This window comes from Gekko japonicus, unplaced genomic scaffold (assembly GCF_001447785.1).
Source record: "Gekko japonicus isolate JY-2015 unplaced genomic scaffold, Gekko_japonicus_V1.1 scaffold349, whole genome shotgun sequence".
Lineage (NCBI taxonomy): Eukaryota > Metazoa > Chordata > Lepidosauria > Squamata > Gekkonidae > Gekko > Gekko japonicus.
Genome location: NW_015176461.1, coordinates 345,923 through 368,258, shown reverse-complemented (window position 1 = coordinate 368,258; position 22,336 = coordinate 345,923). Strand labels below are relative to the sequence as shown.

The 22,336-nt window shown below is 41.4% G+C and overlaps 1 protein-coding gene across 2 annotated transcripts in view; it reads left to right on the top strand.

Moving 5' to 3' along the window:
• Positions 1–267: 267 nt before the first annotated feature.
• LYPLA1 (lysophospholipase I) overlaps positions 268–22,336 on the top strand; it is a 32,692-nt gene continuing 10,623 nt past the window's right edge. The window contains exons 1-7 of one of the 2 annotated variants that reach the window (XM_015427024.1): positions 268–566; positions 4,337–4,368; positions 9,407–9,472; positions 13,314–13,361; positions 19,077–19,147; positions 20,407–20,480; positions 21,739–21,840. In XM_015427024.1, coding sequence (XP_015282510.1) covers positions 498–566; positions 4,337–4,368; positions 9,407–9,472; positions 13,314–13,361; positions 19,077–19,147; positions 20,407–20,480; positions 21,739–21,840 — 462 coding nt within the window. In that variant the 5' untranslated portion in view covers positions 268–497. Of the gene's footprint in view, positions 567–2,386; positions 2,472–4,336; positions 4,369–9,406; positions 9,473–13,313; positions 13,362–19,076; positions 19,148–20,406; positions 20,481–21,738; positions 21,841–22,336 lie in introns of those variants that run through there. The other variant, XM_015427025.1, reaches the window with a different exon arrangement.

Below are 22,336 nucleotides of genomic sequence, written 5' to 3'. Positions count from 1 at the left end.
ATCGCTGCTTTGAAATCACAGCAAGCGGTAAGATCGCTTCTTGCATCTCGCCAGCTGTCACTTCTAAAGAGGGGAAGGAAAGCATGACGTCAGACGTCAGAAGGGAATCTTGGTGTGCGTCCACAAGACCCTCTATCCCTACGGTTTGGTAGAGAAGTCCCACAATGCCAGCTCCGGCCGTCCATCAATGCTTGATCCAACCAATGGGAAACGTACTGGGCAGTCGCGAGCTCGGAGACGTGCGCGCGCCCGAGTCTGTCTGTCACCCGCGCCACTTTTAACGGTTCTTCTGGCGCGGAGTTTACGCAAGCAAAGGAGAGAGGGGGCGGGGCAGCATTTGGGGAGCTTCCTCGCCGTTTCCCGGCTCCCTCCCTCTTCCTTTCCCTTCTTCCAATCCGTTCCTCGCATCGCCCGTTTCTCCACCCTCCCCGACCTTCCTCCTTCTCTCCCCCCCCTCCCCGGCAATTTCTCACTGGTCGCTGCGGAGAATCCAGTGTATGTGCGGCAACAACATGTCCGCCCCGCTCCCTGCTATCGTCCCGGCCGCTAAGAAGGCCACCGCCGCGGTAAGTGGAAGCTCAGCGAGCCCCTCGCGGCTTTCGTCCTGTGAGGGAGGAGAGAGAAAAGCTCGGCCGGGCGGGCAGAGTCGTGTCGGAGGCCGGCCAGGGAAAGCGCGCGTCTCCTGCTGGGGCAGCCTGTGGCGCGGCCCGTTCGGTTGCCCCCTAGCGGTAGGGCTGCCCTCCCCTCTTCCAGGCTTTTGCTCGGGACGCGACACTTTCAGCGCTTCGAGGCATTAATGACTGGGGCACTGACATTTTGTAACTGGTTCTTGAAAAGGCGGCCTTCTGTCAGTGGGATGCTTGACGCCTTGTTTAGGCTAGAGGTGCTTTGGAAGAGAGTGTCCGCCCGGTGGCAAAGCCTCTCTCGTAGGAGATTGGAGGTCTGTCTTTGCTTTTGCGAAGACCATGCTAATTGAGCAGATTCATTGACAGTATTTTGTTAGCGGTGTTCGCTCGCTCTTTGATTGTGTCAAGAAAAAGCTCTCTGAGAGCCTCCCCTGCTCTGCCGCGGCTCACGTTGCCCCCTGAAACGCAGACCTCAAGGCGATGGAAAGACACAGGGCGGGGTGCGCTGTGGAGAGTTTGTGGGATGGAGAGTCTGCAAAAGCCACACATCTGCCAGGTTTGGTTCTAATCAACTGGACCTAAAACGTTGAAGAAGTCTGAATGAGTAAATATGCTTATTACACGACTATTTAGTAGCCTTGGTAGATGATACCTGTTTTTAATACAATTCCTCTGCCATTGGAGGATTTTTATTAGCTTCATTATTTATTTATTTTTATTTTATTCTTTGGATTTGTATCCCGCCCTCCCCGAAGGCTCAGGGTGGCTAACAAGGGCAAAATGCCAAATTGTAACAATAAAAGCAGTATAAAATACAATAATACAAGTATTACAGTTAATTAAAATTAGCTTTTTAATTGTAGTATTGTGCAATCCTAAGAGTGCTCACTTCAGTGTAGTTAGCAGTGGTATTTCATTTTAATGTAGCACTGAACTCAAAATACCCTGCCAAATGAACTAATGTTTAACCTGCATGCTAAACAATTCTGTGAACACTAGTTTTTTCCCATGAGGATTTCATTTATATGTTCACTGGTATGACTAGTTCAGTTTTAATCTATAGGAGTATGAACAAGGTTAATCTTTAGAAATGATCACATGAAGTTTCCCTATAGTTGGGCATATGTTGTAAATAAAAACACAACATAGTAATATCAGGCATTTATTGATTACAGTTAGAATTATGCCTCTTGTTGGTTTCCTCTTTGCCAATTGTCCTGTGTTATGGGCAAGACCTAAAAATATTTTTTTGGCCAGATAGCTTGACTGTCTTATTGCCAAATTCGTTGCTTTCATCATGGTAATGAAATTAGAGAAATGGTTGAAAAAGACCTGAAAAATCACAAAATGTTCATGTTTTTATAAGCAGAGCTTGTTGCAACAAACTATCTTATTTAGCTGTCTCCTTCATAAGTATCTGAACATGAGCACTTGCATTAAAATAACTAACAGTGTGAATAACAGCTAAGAGTGCAGGAATGTTCCAAATAAACAGGATCAGGAATTCATCTGCTTACAGCTCAGTCTGAAGCATGTTTACTTGGCTCTGTTATGTTCAGTGGGATTTAATAGGATTGATGGAAATAAATTAATGTTGAATAAATGCTATGAATATAGTTGTACTAATTACCAATATATATGGTTATTTTCTTTATTAATTTGAGCAATGCAAATTATTTAATAGGTTGGCATTGCTGTAGGCCCTTGAAGACTGTACTCATCATTCAAGCAGAAATAATAATATTTTTTAAAAAATCATCCCTCCCAACTATATGCCCGGTTTCACTCCTCAGTTCTGTGGCCTGCTGGGGAGTTTCACCCTTGTTCCCAAGCTTGCATTGCAAGGTAGGAGACAGCAGTATTACTATAGCTTTGCTTTTAATAGCTTCTTGGTTCCTAGCAGAGATATGAAAAGCTGGAGAAATTTGGGGGGGGGGACCTTTTCCAAGACTTATTTTTTGAATTTTAAAAAATGGAATTTTGGGAGAGTATTGGGGGGGGAAACCTCCTATGAAATGTTTTCCTTTTTAGAACAAGTGAAAAGCTTTTAAAGCCAAAGCTAGTTATGCTGAAGTCACAACTCTTAAATCCAAGATGCATTTCTGCACCTAGTAAGATACCTAATCTTCATGAGGGGCTTTAATTGCTTTTCAACTGCTGCCTACTTGCCGTTGTCATTTTGACCTGACTTGGGGTTAACCTTTTCACCTCTCCCTCAAATCACTGTGACACATAGACCTACAGATTGGGTAAAAGGTAGCTTATTGCCCTGACTTGCTGGAGGAGAAAAAAGATCAGAAGTTGGGCAGAAAGTGCACCAAAGCCTTGGAGAAACTTTGAAAAGTTTAATTGAGACTGAGTGGTCTCTAACCAGATAGCAAAAAGTAAAGTACATGTGCTTAAAACAGCATCGATTAGAAAGTATCAGCTTGCAATTTTCTCAAGTATTGGTTATATTTGAAAATGTACTTGTATAAAACTTAGGCACGTACTTGTATAAAACTCTTAACATCCATAAATATGTCAAATATAGCCATTTTGTATTCTAAGTAGATGATGAGTTTTATATTGTTAAAGCAGTAAAATTAGTTTAGGTTTGATAGGATAGTAAGTATTGCATATATTTCAATTTTATTCTGAATTTCCATTTTTTTTGGGGGGGGGGTTTGCTTTTTCCCGATTTTTTTTTCTCATAGTTTGAAAATTTTCAGAAATTTCACATCTCTACTTCCTAGAAATGTTTGTGAGACCAGCCATGGCATTGGCAGTACAGGGTAACAGCTGTTTCACTTGATGCTACTGCTATATGAAGTTTGCTTGAAATTGCCTCTGTTAATGGCTGCTCCACCGTGTACTGGTTTGCTGCATTAGATGCCCCCACCCCATGCAATGTATCCTATTTTTAAAATGTGAAGCACAATTCTTTGCATGTTTCCTTGGAAACAAGCTGTACTTCAGTGCAGCTTGCTTCCAGGTAAGAATGCAGCGGTTGGTGCACATTTTTATAGGGAATGATGCAATGAAGCTTGATCTACACAGTGAGCCCCCACACAGAAAATATACAGAGCACTTGTGATGCAGAAGTAGTTTTGAATGGTATTTCTAGCTGTATTCTACAAAAACAGAAAATAAAGGAAATTAAGAGAAAAATGTAAAGGGTTTTTTTAGGAGCACTGAATCTTCAAATGTGGCTCAACAAATGAGCAGTATTAATACATATACAAAAAAATCAAGTAAAACTTTATAATAAATAATGCTGCTTTAAAAATTCAGAGTACAGATGGATGTAACCAGAAATTAATGCTATGCAAGAAATAAATATTTTAATACTAATATGAAGATAAGGCATGGAGTTATTTTTTAAAGGACTGTTAACAGATTTGTAAAAGAGTATAATAACCTTCCAAATACAAACAAATGTGAAGAAGCCATAAGTTCCCCAGTGTGGTACAGTAACATAGAGAAACATATTATTTTTGATATGTTGGTGAAGCTGTGGTTGGGTTGTAGTACTTGTGAGAGGGCCCTTCAGCTTGCAGTAGGATCTTCAAGTCTGATTACATGAGTTTCCATTCATAGACTTGGGTCTAAATTGGCTGTGTTCTCTTATATTTATATATGGAATGAGTCTGTGATGTCAATGCAGCTATTAGCTTATCTCAAGTAATTTTGAAAAGAAATATTCTAATTCATATGTTGTTGACTTTTAGGTCATATTTCTTCATGGATTAGGAGATACAGGGTAAGAAATACATTTCTTAACACATGATATCAGCCCTTGAAAGTGCATTTTGCTATTGATGAATTATGAGGAAAAATTGTTGCTATCTAATTTGTTAGGGGCTCTGCTATGCTGCATTTTTTTTCCATATCAGGCGTTTTCAGTTCATCATGTAGATTTTTAAGTTAACTAAATCTCCTGAATTATTAGGGATTTGGCAATAGGGAGGAATCAGTACTGACATTTTGGCTTAGTTCATATTAAGTGTTTAAGGATGTACTGGGAGCCCTTTTTTAATGATGTGAACACATCTATATACTAATAGCCAAGTGTCCCCAGTGTGTGCGGATATCTAAATCCACACATCGGGGGCACCTGGGGGGCAGGGAGATTTTCCTGAACATCTGGGGCAATCACCAAATGTGCAGAAAAATCGAAAAACTGTAAAAAAAACTATAGGGGGGATACTGAAATCCCCCCCAAAAGTAAAACTGTTGGAACTCTGCAACGGGCTGGCGGTTGGAAGCCGCTCAGGCCTTGCCGTAGGGGGGGGACGAGATCGGCTGCGGCGGAGGAGACCACCGGAGCCAGGGGGAAGGGGAAGAAGGAGATTGGGGGTGGGAGGAGATCTGCGGAGATCTGCGAGGCCCCACGGCTGCAAGGCGCTCGGGCCTCGCTTCCAGAGCCGGGGCAGTCCCCAGGTGTGCACAAAAATCTAAAAAGTTGAAAAAAATATAGAGGGGATATTTAAATCCCCAAAAAGGTAAAAGAGCCTTCCCTGCGCATGCGCGGGGGGGGGAGATCTGCGAAGGCCCGGTGGCTGCAAGCCGCTCGGGCCTCGCTTCCAGAGCCAGGGGGGAGACCGGCGAGGGGGAGATCGGTGAGGCCCAGTGGCTGCCAGCCACTCGGGCCTCACCCCCTGAGCCAGAGGAGGGGGTGGAGGAGATGGGACGGGGGGAATCGGCAGGGATGGGGGGAAGCTTACCTGCTGCTGCTGCTTCCTCCTCCTCCTCTTGCTCTGCGTGGAGCTCTTCCCCCCCCCGCGAGTATTGCGGGTCCCCTTTCTTGTTGTTGACTAAGTTGGAAATGGTTAAAATAATGTATGTAAAAGACATGAACTCAAATCATTTTTAACTCAGGCTTTCTAGTAATTTCTATACAAAGAGGTTATTTTATAGCTGGTTCAGGATAGCTTGTTACCAAAAGCAAAATACTGTTTATGGCAAATATCAATGTTTCCATCACATTCAGATAGAATTCCACAAAAAAGGTCCCTTATAACAAGTCAGACCAATGGTCCATACAGCCTAGTACTCCGTCAGTGGTTCACTGAGAGTGGCATAGATTTTCCCACCCCTTTTCTTTTAATTACATGTGTTAGAGAACATTTTGGAATCTTTTAACATGCAAAGTGTTTTGTAATCTACTAAACAATGGCTTTTCTTTACTTGACCTTTTTCATCCTCCTCCTGCCCCCTTCCATATTACTTTTTTATGGCCTGACTTCTTACCAGCTCCATTTTGGTGTAGTGGTTAAGTGAGCAGACTCTAATCTGGGAGAACTTCGTTTGATTCCCCACTCCTGGTGGATGACCTTGGGCAAGCCATAGTTCCGTCAGAGCTGTCCTTGAAAGAGCAGTTCTCTCAGAGCTCTCTCAGCCCCATCTACCTCACAGGTTGTCTGCTGTGGGGAAGGGAAGGGAAAGGAGATTGTAAGCCTCTCTGAAACTCCAAGTGAAGGGCAGGGTATAAATCCAATCTCTTTTTCTTCTTCATATCAGCTTACAGTTTTTGAACCCCAGATGGCTATATAGCATCAGCAAATAGGATCAAGGGACCAAGCTGGCACAAAGCAGTTTCATAGGGGAGAAGTTGGAGAAACCTATCTCACTGCCCAAGTAGTCTGTTTCTGTTATATTTTTATATGACGTATAATATATATATAACAGGAGGTGGTGGCGGCTACAAGCATGGACAGCTTCATAAGCATATGAAGCAGAAGTCCATCAGTGGCTATTAGCCACAAGGTATAGATAGGAACTCTCAGGCTGGGGCAAGTGATGCTCTGCATTCTTGGTGCTTGGGGGGGGGGGCAACAGTGGGAGGGCTTCTAGTGTCCTGGCCCCACTGCTGGACCTCCTGATGGCACCTGGTATTTTTGGCCACTGTGTGACAGAGTGTTGGACTACAGGGACCATTGGCCTGATCCAACATTGGCTTCTCTTATGTTCTTATGTTCTTATTCTGCTTTCTTCTATTCATTCCATCATGGGACTTGGTTATTTAAAATGATGGTGGCTGTTTGGGGAGACTTATTTTCTCATAACTGTTCACATCTGCTTCTGGTTAGCAAGAGTGATTTATTAAGGGCTTTTTCCTATTACTTTTGCTAGCTTTCATTAACTTGAAATGTGAAGGCATGCCATGCAAATTCCTTTAGAGCAGGGGTGTTAAACTCATTTGTTACAAGGGCTGGATCTGACATAAATGTCACTTTGTTGGGCTAGGCCATGTGTGCCATAAAATGTAATGCCAGGTACTGGAGATATAACCTTTATAAATGACACAGGCAAACCCAATTGACAATATTATTTTTTTACTCAAAATACAAACATGCTTAAAACATTGTTACAACATTTCCTTAAGGTATCTCCCTGATGCCTGCCCTTCCACTTCTACTACCCATTACTCATTAGCCCTGGAACAGTAAACAAGGACAGAATACACAGCTTCCGTCATCTGGCAATAAATGACCAGTGGCTCATGGGCCAGGTAAGAGCCCAGGACAGACCAGTTTCGGCCCATGAACTGTATGTGCGACCCCTGCTTTAGGGTCTGCTAGAATAATAGTTGTAATTGATGCAAAAAGCGCTTATAATCTTACAAATTACAGAACTAAGTAAAGTCAGAACATATAATATAATCTTTTTGTGAATTTCCAATTTTCAATATCAGATGGAGAAAAATTCTCCAGAGTTAAACTTCCGTTTCATAAGAAGAACTTCTTCCAAACATCAAAATCTCCTTCATAAAATACAATATATGACGTTATCTTCATATCTAGACAATGTACCACAAAACTATATATTAAGCAATCTCATTAAAAATCATACATACAACAGCAGTTGTTTCTTCTCATTTCATGGTTAAATTCAATATCATTCATCAATCCCTACAATAGAATTACAACGTTATTATTATGTGCACATTTCATGAAAAATACAGCAGTTAATAAAATTTACAACGATGGATGATAATAATAAACTATATACTCTTACCCTAAAGGTAGAACATACTCCTGCAAGGTAAAGTCTTTCCAAATAACGGGCGAACAAGTTCAATATCAAGCCTTAGCAGGTGTAAACTCTTCATCCCTTTTTAATCTGTAGCATCTCACTTCTTAAAGGTACAATCTTAACGTTTTGAAGTTGACAAGGCAATCAGACAAGGTAATTGACACAGACCCACACAAGTCTGTTTGATATTATAACAACTATGTGACAAGTTTACAAAGAGAAACCAAAACTTATAAACAAATCTGCAAAAGGAAACTTACACCAAGGAATCACCTAAAACGAACTGACTTACAGGAAACATGCCAGATCTAATGAATTGTTAAACCCGCAGGTTGACACATATTTAATCTAAATATCCAAAAGGCTTCTCTACGTAATAACACCTGCATATCCATCATACTATATTGTTTGGGGTGGACCACCTCTTACACTACAAATTTAAAATCCTCAGGACTATGCCCTTTCTCCGAGATATGTTGGACGAGGGGGGCATCAGGACATTTGTGTTTCAAACGCGATTTATGTTCCAATACCCGTGTCTTTAGCGCACATGAGGACTTCCCTGTATACTTGAGTCCACAACTACATTGTAAAAGGTACACTATGCCTTTGGTTGAACAGGTTGATAGAAAATTGATATCTTTCCTAAAGCCTACTTCCGGGAAACTCAAAGTTTTGGTCTCCCGTGCCTGCGGGCAGGCTACACATTTAAGACATTTGAAATGACCTTTCGGGGTAGTTGTTTCTCTTTCCTCCTCTGGTAAATCCGCTCTAATGATCCTATCCCTTATATTGGTAGTCCTGCGAAAACCTATAAATGGTAGAGCCCCACAGTTTGGTATATCACCTAAGATGTGCCAGTGTTTTAGTGCTATATTTCTAATCAAATATGCCTTGGAGGTGAAGTCAAATGCCCAGCATATCCTACTGCTGTTTTCTTTTTCTTCTCTATCCTGCAACAACTCTCTACGGAGAAGAAATTCTACCTTGATAGAGGATTTTGAGAAGGAAGCAGACAGATGTACAGCACTGCTTACTAATCGGGGCTACCTGTTGCATGTGATCGAGGGAGCCCACATCTGGGCAAAACAGAAAGACCGTAGAGAGTTGTTGCAGGATAGAGAAGAAAAAGAAAACAGTAGGATATGCTGGGCATACAGTATTTGTTTCTATCCTACTAGCTCTAACTCTCATTCCATACATGTCTTTTTTAAATTGATGGACAATAGGAAAATACAGTACTTGTGACTAAAAAGTTGTGACTGAAATTCATGTAGTCACAAGTAAAACTCTAAGGTAACTTTTCTGCCTTCTTCTGCACCTTCCTGAAGCTTGCTCAGCCCCTGAATTACGCTCCTGAGGGGACAAGGATCCTCCTGAAACACCATGGAGTGCAAAGTAGACAGGAGACATAAAATAGTGCCCCCATGTCATCATGCTGTATCTAACCCACTGGAAATATAGTCATTGGTACAGGATACAAAGTAGACTATTGTTCTGTTCCTTTACTCAAACATTTGTCTTAGTTCTTTCAAGTGAACTTCTGTTTGATACACCTATGTTAGGAACCAGGCTTGTTTAATCTAAATTTGCAATTCTTATATTTTCTTATGCACAAACTCCATGATTGCTGATGGTCCCACTCTGTTTCTGCTGCTTTGAGGGTTTTGTGAAAGCAAGGGTATGAAAAACAGAACTTTCATTTAGTGGGTTGGTAGGATTGTTGAACAAAGTGTAATAAACTGTTCTTTGTGTTCCAATAGGCATGGGTGGGCTGAAGCATTTGCTGGGATCAGGAGCCCACATGTAAAGTACATTTGTCCACATGCGTAAGTATGGTAATCTTTTTGGTTAGTCTTCCATATTTTCCAAAGCTTTCAATTTCTGACGTTTCATAAAATTAACAATTAATAGATGTCATTGCTAATACAATATTAGGCAGCATGGCAGTTCAAAGTTCTAATTAATATTTTTCACTTGATTATCCTTAGGAATTGTGTAGGGCAGTATATTTACTTTTTACTAATTGGTAAACCTAGCAGTTCGAAAGCAAGAAATTGCAAGTAGATAAATAGGTACCACTTCAGTGGGAAGGTAACAGTGTTCCGTGCGCCTTGGTGTTTAGTCATGACGGCCACATGACCACGGAAATGTCTTCGGACAGCGCTGGCTCTTCATCTTTGAAACGGAGATGAGCACCGCAACCCTAGAGTTGGATTCGACTGGATTTCGAGCAAGGGAACCTTTACCTTTAAACCATGGTATGAAGTGATAAAACCACAAATATATACGTTACCCAAATTTTAAAAATCAAGTTACGGATTCACCTGATTGGCTGTGCAGGTCAAATCAAAAACCAAGGCTAAAATTCTTAGGTGTCTCATAACACATGGAAGGGATAGAATCATCAGTCTTACACAGACCTAACACATAATGCAAATGCCAAGGTACCCCACTAACCTCTGTGAACAAGAGTTAACATTATGTTGAAACAGACAAGTAGACAACCATGTCTGCAGTGCATCATGCATTGTTCATTAGGTGTGCTAAAAATTAGTGTGTCAACAGTGTCCAGTGAGGTTTTGTCCCTTAAATTTATAAGTGAAGGGGATGTAAATGCTATATTGCCTTTAAATGTTAGCAGTATTATGCTAGTAAAATAAGTTCTACATAAAGCTTTGAATTTGTTTCAGCATAATATATGAAACACATTTGATCAAGTGAAACCACATATTTTTTCTGGTTGGGTATTTCTTGCTATTGGGGCATAAAATTAACATGCGGTACTTCAAAAATTGTTTACTAAATAAATAGAACTCAAAATAAACATAGTAAATCAGATCATGCACTGTGTAGGGCTTTAGATAATTTCCTGATTTTACAACTCAAATCACTCTTTTCAAGATTAGATAGAGTGTTGCTAAGAAAATGTTGGGGATTTTCTGTGAAAACAATGAATTTTATGTATTGCATATTCTTGGCTCCCAGTTATGTATTAATATCTATAGGTAAATATATTTCTCATATCAAGTAAGTTCAAAGAACTTTCAGGCTTACACAGTTTTACCAATCTGATCACGTGTTGTATGTATTAATCTACATAAATTTATATAAATTTCTTTGATTATGTATCTTATAAGTGTATATGGTTTGTGTTTTTGGCCAGATTCCCAAGTGGTGGTTTAGGGTACCAGGAGGACTAGAAATTGGGAGAACTACAATTCAAGGAGTAGAGGTTTTTGTAATAAAGTGTGGGACAGAAAGGTGAGGTCCCAAACACAGAATCTTCATGGTAAATATTAAGTTTATCAGTTGTCATACCTTTATCCTTCTGAGGCAACCAAAGTCAGGCAAAAAAAATCAGGAACAGGGGGAAAAAACCCAAGTCTTGGCTAAGAGTGCTCTGTCCCATTTAAGGCAAAGTAGAGGGGAAGAACAGACCTGTGATGCATCTTATTGTATGATGGAAGTAATGCAAGAAAGCAAATGGTGCTTCACTTAATGAACACAGATGGAACAGTACACATGGTTCACATTGCATTGGTTAAAACAGGCCTTCACAAATTTTCTTTGAACTTAGGAGCCAAAACTCATCCATACAAAATAAAAACTTTCCTTTGTCACAGTAAGTTTAATGCTGTCTCTATGTTATAAATGGGGTTGCTAACTGGAAAAAAAATGTCATTTCCCTTTATTAGAGGATTAGGGGGATGATGTCACTTACCTTCTTGCTACATAATGCTTCTAACAGTCCATTTCCACACACATTAAAGTTTCTATGAAAGGGACAGGACATCTTTCTCCACACTAGTCGGCAGCTCTAAAATCAGTAGGTCAGACTCTAGCTCTACATCAGTTAGATGTGAAGAGCAGGGCCTTCACTGCAGTTGTCCCAGGTCTCTGAAATGTCTTCCTGGATAAAGTACAGAGTTGCTTCTTCCACATCTTTCAGATAGGGTACAAAATGTTGTGTGTGTAAAGCTACTTTTCTGAAGTGACAAAGCCCAGGAAAAAACTTTGGAAAGCTTTGGTACAACCTCTTAGTTTCACTCCCCTGCAGGGGCTAAACCCATATATATGTCATTGGAATGAATGTACAGTTTTCCTCAGTTTTGCCTCTCCATCTTCTCTCCTCTCTTTTTACCATCTTCCTTATGAAACATTTTAGTAAGCTCCTTGGGGTAGGGGCTTGGTGTTCTGTTGAGCATCATGCAAACTGACTGTTCTGTGTAATAAAAACCTCACCCATTTGATTCAGTTGAATGTAAACAAACTGGACCTAAACTAATGGGTTCCAGCGGGTATAACCATATTAAGTTTATGTCAACAAAAAGAAGAAGCCTGTGGCACCTAAAAAACATGTATTACAACATAACCTTTTGCAAACTCAGGCTTCTTTTGTTTAAGCTAATATTGGCCCCGGTCACACGGGCCAGAAAACGCGGGGAGGGAGGCGTGGCTATTTGCGGTGTTGCAATTAGCCGTTTGACAACACGATCAGACACATCGGCGGCAACCCATGGTTCCGGCCCTCGGCATGCACGCTGGAACGAAGACGGCTGGAGGGAAAAGCCGCGCCTGCGCAATCACACCAAGGGAGTCTGGAGGCAGCCTGTGGCAAACAGTTTGCTACTACCTTCGAGGACGTATTTTTTTATTGCGCATTTTCGGCGGCATGCCATGGGTTGGCCACGGGTGTGCTCCACTTGCCAGATGTGGTGTGATCGCACCCGAAAAATCCGCCATCCAATCGTGGCTCTCCCGCAGCAAATTCGCTGTGTGAACGGGGCCAATGTAAGGCAGGCAAACTGCTATCACCAGACTGCTATAAAATTAGAACAGAAGGAAAAATACCCAAGAATTATTCTCTTTTCAGTTAAAACATGGAGTCATTGTGGGGAGGATAGATTTCAGACAGGAGCCCCCACTTCAATGATTCAGTAAATATGGATGATAATCCTGTACACCAAACCTGAGTATAAAACCATTCATCATCTACTCTGTTATTTGCACTCTGAATGGTTCCAGCACTAGTGAAAGTCAGCTTGTAGACTGACTTGTTGCTTCCTCTCAAGGCCAGGTTTCTCTGCCCCCACTCCTGCCCTTTGGGGAAAAGACTCTTTCCTTTTCCCACCCCACCAAGCATTTCCACCTGCTTTCAGCTTTCTGGTGGCTGGTGGCAGAAGAGAGCAGGAGTTCCCAATAAAGGCAAAAGCCATCCTCTTTCTGTGGGAGCTGCTTGTGGTGGTGTTACTGCTGCTGCTAAGCAGGCTGTGAGAGCCAGCAGGGACTGAGTTTTGTCCTAGCAATTTTGTAGGGCATTCCTTTTAAGGGCTGACTCCCCCTTCCCCCCTCTTTTTAAACTCTGTAAGGCTGAGGGCCATCAGAGCTCTAGGCACCGGAGCAAACTTCAGGTTGCAAGAATTGTCAAAATGGGGTTTACAAAGCTGTGGGGAAGGGAAGCATTGTATTTTTCAGGGCAGTTGAAGACACGTGCAAATTATTCAGCATTAGGAACAGTGCTTAGGGAATAGTTTATATTGTCCCTGGTACCTGCTCAGTTTCTATATAAAAACCAATCCAGGACTTAGCTACATAAACTAATACTTTCAAATGTTCTCTCTCAGTATTTCTCTTTTTAAAAAGTTTGTTTCTCCCCCAAATTTCCAGGCCAGTTACGCCAGTTTCACTAAACATGAACATGGCTATGCCGTCTTGGTAAGTAATAATTTGGAAATAAATTTGTGAAGTTAGCACTCCTGCAGTGTAGTCCTAAGCAGAGTTGCATTCTTCCAAGTCCATTGACCTAGGATACTCTTGGGATTTATTTATTTATCCAATTTATTTATCTGCTTTATAACCCGCCCTTATACTCTTACCTTCCTGAACAGGAAATAGGGTTGACTATCTTTTTTTACAACTCTGTGAGGGATGCAAAAAGCAAGTGTGCCCATGGCTGAGCTGGATTTTGCGTCCAGATCAGTTTATAGTATGCTGTAGTCATGTCTGCTTACTGTGGGTTTTGGGCATGCATTTTTCTTCCCATAGAGAGAGATCAAGATGGGTAGCCATGTTAGTCTGTATGGAGCACTAGAAAAGAGCAAGAGTCCAGTAACACCTTAAAGACTAACAAAATTTGTGGCAGGATATGAGCTTTTGTGGTTGCTGCTCACTTCTTCAGATACAGACAGAATGTGAGTCCATCTGTCCTATATTTTGGAGAGTGGCGTGATTTCAGATGTTGAATGACATTAGCAGGCAAATGACAATAGCAAGCATAATTGGATTAGGTGTGATATGCAGAGGGGTAGAAGATGCTAAGATGCTACTCTATTAATCTTTTCTTCCCTTGTTTATTCACTGGAATTGATAGTAATTTTGAAAAGTGTTTTAATAGTGCCATCCTAAACAGGGTAACACCCATTTAAATCCATTGAAGTCAATTGGCTTAGAAGGATGTCACTCCGTTTAGGACTGCACTACCAAATAGTATATAACGGTAAGACAAAGGTTGCAGTCACACACACTAAAAAATCCACTTTCAGTGCACTTTCCAAGTGGATTTTGCAAGTTCACACAGTAAAAATCCAGTTGCAAAGTGCACTGAAAGTAGATTATTTAGCATGTGTGACTACAGCCTTAGAATTCCATATACATGTGTAGTCTGTTGTATGTCGGTAATCCGAGAAAAGCGTAATTGTGGTTTTTCTGCACTCTGCATTTTTAAATATTACATGACTAGAGTCTGGAATAAATGGGATTTAAAAATAAGTAGCCTTCAACATTGTGCATCTCCACAGAAAGAAAGGAGAAATTTTCCTGACAAACTGAACACTTAATATTGAAGGGAGTTGGTGGCAGATGGGGATGAGAAAAAAGGTTAATGTGTTTGGCAAAAAATTATTGAAATGTATGTGGTAATATAAATATTGGAGCCCATACATATTAACCTGCTCAAGTGACTTAATTTCACATAACACTTAATGTAAAAGTTCCTTTCCATGAACTGTAGTGCATAAAGAGAAAGATAGGTGAGGCAAGGCCTAGAATGGAGTAACATTTCACCTTACTTTGCCACTGTCCTTCTGCAGCAGTGACAACTGATTTTTGGTGGGCAAGACCTGCAGTCACAATAGGAGGGAAGAGCCTAGTGCTGCAACAAACCTTGATGGTCTGTCATGTCAAACAGAAGGAACCTGGATGTATTTCCTCAGGCATGGCATAGAAAACAAAAAGGTTCTCTATTGAATACAAGTTGAGAACTGTTGCTCGCTCTGCAATAATTTTGTGAATATATTCTGTGAAACCTGGTTCCAAATACTGCATGGGGCTCCAGTTAGTTTTGAGAACCTCCTGATTCAGCCCAAGTTGAGAACTGTTGGTCTACAATAATCCTGTAAAATGGAGTTGTTGCACCAGGCTTTTAGTTGAGACGGTGGAGTTGGCCTCCATGCATAGAAGTTGCCCTGGCTATTTGCCTTGTGTGGAGTCTGGTACTATATGAACCTGGTATGGCTTCAGTACCACCAGTCCGGCTTATTGGGAGGGTCTGAATTGCTATATTTAATGCACCATCTTTTAATTGTGTAAGGGTTTTAGCTGTTTTAAGAATTAATTACATTATTGGTTTTAATTGTTTAAGCTCTTTGTTGTTACCCATCCTGAGTCCATTTGGGAAGGGCGGGATATAAATGTAATAAATTTTTAAAAAGTATTCTGTGAAATCTGGTTCCAAGTTATACACACAGCCACTTTGATCTGAGAGGAAGATAGATTGAAATGCAGGCATACCTAGGAAACGTGTACGGCTGTACACTGGCTGCACATGGCTGCATAGGAAATTTCCACCTTATATCAGTGACATCTTTGTCATGGGAGGTCTATGGACACTTTTTGCATGTTGTCTGAGAGCATTGTGTAACATCTATACATATATATTGTGTCATGTTCTATCTAGAGCTATTATTGTTGTGAAGTGGTGCCTGGAAGCATACTAACATTATAAACAGTAACTGTTGGGTTGTGACCACCAACCTCAATACAGAATTAACACATTAGCGTGAAATAGAAATATGCAACAGACTAATGCTGAATAAATTTATTTTTATTTTAGTACAGAATACATTCATATTGTTGATGGTTTTTCCTTAACGTTTCTTCCTTTTTGTATACTATAAGCTGAGGTTCCCCCTTTTTCGTCTCTGTATGGCATAGAAAACAGCACAGAACCCATTTGCAAACAAGTGAGGTGGCAGTGATAACTGCATCCAGCTTAATTGTTTAACGTGGTTTGTGACTTGATAACACTTAGGTTGAATGCTGTTAATGATGTTAGCTGTAACTTGTGTGTGTGTTTGTTTGCTGATAAAAATCTGTCCCATCCATTCAGACTTGAAGACCAAGTTGAGAGTAGATCCATTATCAGTGGTATCTGAAGTTCCTGCTTGTCCTTTGGTTATGAATAGATTCAGATTGATCTTGCCAAAGGATGCTGCAAGGATCCTTGGGATGTAAGAGCCATCACTTGCGCTGTTGATCCGTGCCCATCTTGGCTTCTAATATGCTGGGGAAAGGTATTGGAGCCTTTGGATAAAACTATCAGTGCCTCATTTATTGAGGGATCTATCCCTAGACCTTTGAAGGAAGCAATTATTAGATGCTTTGCTTAAACCTTTATTGACTGAGGATGAAATGGCCAGTTAAAGGTTGGTCTCCACATTTTGGTGAGAAGGAAATAACAGCATGTGTTGGTGGAATAGCTCCGGTGGGTCCTGGGTTACACATTTGCTCTTGACCCATTTCACTCTGCCTTTAGGCCTGTGTTTGAAAGCAAGACTGCTTTAGTAGCACTGGTGGATAATCATTGGAACTCGGACAGATGACAGTCATCCATGCTGATATTGTTAAATCTGTCAGGAGCTTTGATCCAGTTGAACACGTTATCCTTATTTAGTAGTTTTGATCTTTCTTGGCTGATTGGCACAAAGTTTACACGATAGGAGCAGAATCAATGGATTGGGATTTATCCTGTGAAGTGCCTGAGTTCCATTCTGTCACCCATGCAATTCAGTATTGATGAGGACTGTGACGAAATGGCTGCCAGGCCTTAAAATGGATACCAGCCTGGTAGTTCCTTACGTGTGTGGGGGGGTACTCCATAGGGAACAATGGAGCTGCCACACCTCCCTGCCTACACTTCCCAGCAGCCTTGAGGGGAAAGAGCGGGAAAAGAGGGACACACCCCAGTGGCGGGGCCAAGGAGAAAGTGGCTTTTTGGCTCCTGAGGGGAAAAGAGTCCGTCTCAGCCTGGTCTTCAGCATGGACGGCAGGTTCAAGTGAGAGCACAGGTGGGACTCCTGTTACCAGAGATTCCGTGGGCAATCCAGGCCACTATAGATCATGGTGGAGAGCCAGGAGGGTGGCAGTGCTGGTGGCCAGTCCCGAGGAGGAGGGCTGGAGTTTCTCTCCCCAACAGGAAGGGGAAACGCAAATCCAGGCCTGAGGCCACAATCCACTACAGAGGTAGAGAGGGTGTGTGGGTAGGGACAGAGGAATTACGTTTTTATCCTGTTTATTTTCTGTGCCCCAGTTGTGTTGAAGTGGCTGTGTTTATTTTCTGTGCCCAATATGTATATATTTGAATAAATCTTCCTTTCTTGAGTTTAAAAAGCCTGGTGTGCCTTAACCACATAGTCGTCCCGACTCTGCACGTTACCAGGGGCAAAGGGAGGCCAGGGGACACAAACAGGCCTAAATCTGAGGGGTTGCCAACTCTCCAGGGGGCACCCAAAGATCGAGGTACCCACTTCCCAAGGTGGGGAATTTAGACAGAGGGGTCTCACTGTCCCTCAAGGAAGGCGGTAACTCAATTCAGTGAGTGGTGGCAGCGTGTAACGAAAAGAAATAGTCCCATCAGGCAGGGGTGGCCAAAACAGGGGCTTGTGAGCCACAGTACGGCACCTCTGTCTCCCAGGGCTGAGGGCGGGTCCCCGTTTCGCCACAAGGACATTGAATGACATCTGGTGGTTTGGGGTGGCATTCCATCAATATGCAGATGACACCCAGCTTTATATTTCATTATCTGCACTTCCAGATGTGTTTGTCTGCTCTGAACCAGTGCTTTAAGGCCATGGTCAAGTGGCTAAGGCAAAGCAAGTTGATGCTGACTCCAGACAAGGCAAAAGTAATGCAGATTGAGAAGTCTGATGGTTTGGAGGGATTGAATCCACTCTTGGTGTATGGAATGGAGTTGGTATTTGCAGAATGATTGAGAACTTGACTGCTCATGGACCCAGCCTTGCAGTTTGAAAGCAGATTGGTGTAGTGGCCAAGAGTGCCTTTTAATCAGCTGCATTAGTGCACTAACTCTCTCCCTTCTTAGACTCAGCTGACCTCAGCATGCTAATCCATGCTTTTGTAACCTCACAAAGAGATCACAGCAGGTTCTATGATGCATTGCCTGCAAGACAATTCAGAAACAGCAAGTGGATTTAGAATATGACAGCCTGTTCATAGTTAGGGGCTAGCCTGTGGGAGCATGCCACTGATTTTAAAACAGCTACATTGGTAGGTAGTTTGGTTTTGAGTTCAATTTAGGGTGCAGGCTATGACCTGTAAAGTCCTTCATCGTGCAGGGAAGACACACATATCTAAAGAATCATCTCTTTCCATATGTCCCTGTGCATCATCTACAGTTTTCAGGCTGCCACCTGAGGGCTGATCCCTTGCTTAAGGTGGTTCATCTGGCATCGACCAGAGCTTGTGTTCATTTTTCAGTCCTACCTTCCACCACATGGAATGGGCTGGGTTACCGCCTCAGGAAATGTATAGCAAGTGCTGCAAAGCTGTTTTGCTTGCCAGGCCTTTTGATGGTAGGCTGCAGGCATTACAACAGGAGGGGCTATTGGGGATATAAGGTACCTTGGTTTTTTTACACTTGATTTTGTAAGCTACCTTGAGTCAAAAAGGAAAGATGGGGTATAAAGGTTTGAATAAATTAGTTTCGCCTTACATTCTTCTGTCTGCAGTAGATTTTGCTGTTCAGAATTTTTCTTCTAAGCATCTCTTAAACGGAGGTGCACATCCTGAGGTTTGGGTTCTGTCAGTGTTGTTCCCCAGTTCGCTATATTCACAGCCCTTTGGCTTCCAAAGGTCCCTTCCTTTGTAGGCTTGTCAGCTTTTTCTGGCCTTATTTTCATTCCATTTAAACTACAAATATGCAGAAATTAAGTTGGTAAAAGTTTTCCCATCACTTTATCTCCTTGCTAGTAAAAACTTTCCTTACTGTGTTAGAAGGGATTGTTAAAGATGTGCATTTTGTAGATTATTCTTAGTCTCTCCTTGGTACAAGACTGAACCAATATGCTTTGTTTAATACCTAGTCTGAATGCTGCTGGGGTATAGAGGCTTGGGTAATATATTGTTTCTCTTAAGGTTCGATATCATTGGACTCTCTCCAGATGCACAGGAAGATGAAGCTGGTATCAAGCAAGCAGCAGAGAATGGTATGTTTAGTAACCCTGTATTAAATAATGGAGAGAAGGATGAATTGTCTTTATTTATTTATTTATCAGACTTATACCCCGCCCTCCCAACAATGGCTGGCTCAGGGTGGCTTACAGAAGAGTAAATTATTTGAGAATTCTCCAGTGTTCATACCCATTTGGAATTGTAATATTTGTATTCTGTAAAATTAACTATGGCTTGCATTAATGTCATAGAGCAATGAAGTTTTAATAAACTGAAAGTATGCTATATACTTATAATTTTGTATAGAATTTTTACATTAACTGTTCAGATCTCTCTGAGAGGTGGATTTTAATCAGTATTGCTAAATCTGAATTTGCATATGCCTACTGATTGAATGAAATGATCCTAAATCGCTGATTGGAAAACCTGGTGTTTGGTATCCATATATTTCTCTGAATAATGATACTAATATACTTGCACAATAGGAAATTGTGATTTGTATAGGCATTTGAGTGTCTCGGGTTCCTGTGCTGAGGCTAATTATGCATCTCCCTATCCAGCTTTGAGAGCCAAGTGGCAGTACTCTGAATGGAATGAGCTTTACCACAATGTCAGTGTTGCAGCATTGTGGTCTGGGCGCTTCTGCTATCATCATTGTTAGTCAAAGTTCCCTTTGCCCCCTTCATTGTAATGTCACTAGCTCACAATATAGTTTTTTTCCTCTTCTCTACTTTCCATTAAGTCTCAAATATATTGTTTTTTTTCTGAAGTGCAACTAGATTTTTGTAATGCATTTAACCAACCTTATTATTTTAATTTTTCTGTATTACTTCCAGATTCCTCTTTCAGAGAGATCCTTGATTTGTTATTCAGTTTCTGACTTTTAATGCACTGGAACCTGTAGTGGAGGTGCTTACTACATAAGAAAAAAATAAGAGTTACAGGATTTTTTAATGAGATCCTGGTCTAGAAATCTGACATTTCTTCAAGGGCAAAGGAAGACTGGGCATGTGTGTATCTGACTAGTTTAAGGGAGTGGCTGGAAAAGGGGGAAAGGTGTTTGGGGAGGCTGGACAGGAGGTATTGGGGGTAATTTTGAACAGAACAGGTGTTGAGGATCCCCCTCCCCCAAAGCTGGCAAATAGTGGTAGTAAGTGACACATCAACAGCTGTCCCTCTGAATCTCAAGGCTGTGAGCAGAGAGAGGAATCTAGTGATTCATTCCTACTTTTTAAAGTTTTCTTCAGGTCACTTGGTCACTACTATCTTATTAATCACCAGGCTTCCTTTGCAGTGAAATTGCTTGTAGAGCAAGAAGTAAGAAATGGAATTCCCTCACACCGAATAATCCTGGGAGGATTTTCTCAGGTAAAAATAACTCCTTATTGCTACTTGGCTGTATTGCTGTTGAAGGTGAAGCCCTGTTTTTTTGAGGACAGTAATTAGTCAATTTCAAAAGACATGTGTTCACTGACATTTTCCTATGCTGTACCTATAATGATGTGATGTCGGTCAGAATGACACATTTTATGATGTGTGTAGATGTACTATATTTTTATTTAAATCTATAGCATGCATTTTCCACAAGGCTCAGCATAAGCAACAATTTTAAAACCAAGAGAATATTCTAAAAATAAGCCCTTGTGTACTTGGTGATAGTTCAGTATTCCTTCAGATGAATATCATGTAATTTATTGAAAATGTCTGGCTTTGGCAAAGCTCTCTAATTAGGGAGCTGCCAAATCCCTCTGGAGAGAAGGTCTTAATACACTTTCAGTATTTGTACTTGGTGTGTGAAGGTATCATTAATAGGTTTACAGCCATTCGTTATCTGACATGGGGATGAAGCAGTCTCTTGGGGCTAGAGCTATCATCAAAGGATATGCTTAAAGAAGTGAGGAATTATACAACAAACTCTGTCAACTTAGACTTCCTATATTATGACAGTTTTAAGCCTCATTGTATGTAACATAGGCAAAATAATGGAGGACTAATAATATGTTTGCAATAAACAATTTCACAGCCAATTTAGTATTGTTATCCAGAAAGTAAAATGGATTTTTCATTCCTTCCACACACCCACCCAAGCATGACTTGTTAGCCTGTAAATGTAGTATCCTCAGAAGTTATGCCATGTGGAAGGGAGGAAGCAGGATCTAGACTAGTGGGTAACGAATGTGTTAGTCAGTGCAAGAGGTTGGGACTTCACTGATCAGGAAGTGAGAGAGGTTTAACATTGACCCAAATGAGGTTTGCACTTGAAGAAATAAGAGATTGGATTTATACCCGGCTCTTCACTTGGAGTCTCAGAGCGGTTTACAATCTCCTTTCTCTTCCCCTTCCCACAACAGACACCCTGTGAGGTAGGTGAGGCTGAGAGAACTCTGACAGAACTTGTGACTGACCCAAGGTCATGCCAGCAGCTGTATGTGGAGAAAACACGCCGCTTCACATTTTGCAAACCAGTGATTTAAACAGTTGATACTGTATAAAATGTTGCACTTGCATTAATGTTAATTGAGTAGTTTCTAAAGAAGCTTCATTGAAATTTCAACATTTTGAATGAATGGATGTTAAACATGTGTAATTAAAAATATAGTAATATGTTTACTTTTGTTTTCATTAGGGAGGAGCTCTAGCACTGTACACAACTCTCACAACACAACAGAAACTAGCGGGTGTTTTGGCGCTCAGTTGTTGGCTTCCATTACGGACTACATTTCCACAGGTGGTGTGCCTGGCACTAAAGCTTTCCTGAAGTTCAAAATTACACTTCAATATTGTTTTCCTGTTACTAATCACATTCAATATGCATCAGAGATCAAAAAACTTTGTAGCTTAAGGGCACCTTACAGTGATTTAGAGAATCTCCTGATCTTCGATGTGGTCTCTGTGCTTCACACCCATGGGGATTCAGTGCGCACGCGCTGGATCAATCGGTGCTGTAGCAAGCTCTATTTTAACGGATTTTCGTGCCCATTCCCTCCGGGCATGCGCAGGAACCCCACCGCGCATGCCCAGAGGGGTGGGCGCAGATATCCCACCAGTTCCTTTCTTACCACCGCGTTGGAAAGACCTTTTTCGTTGTCGGTCTGATCGATTCGCTGATAGCTTTTTGGAAAATTCTTTTCCAAATTCTTTTCCACACTTTTGTTTTTCTTCGAGAGAAAAAAAAGGACTTTGTTTTCTCTGAGGGGAATTTACCTCAGGCCTTCGGGCCACCC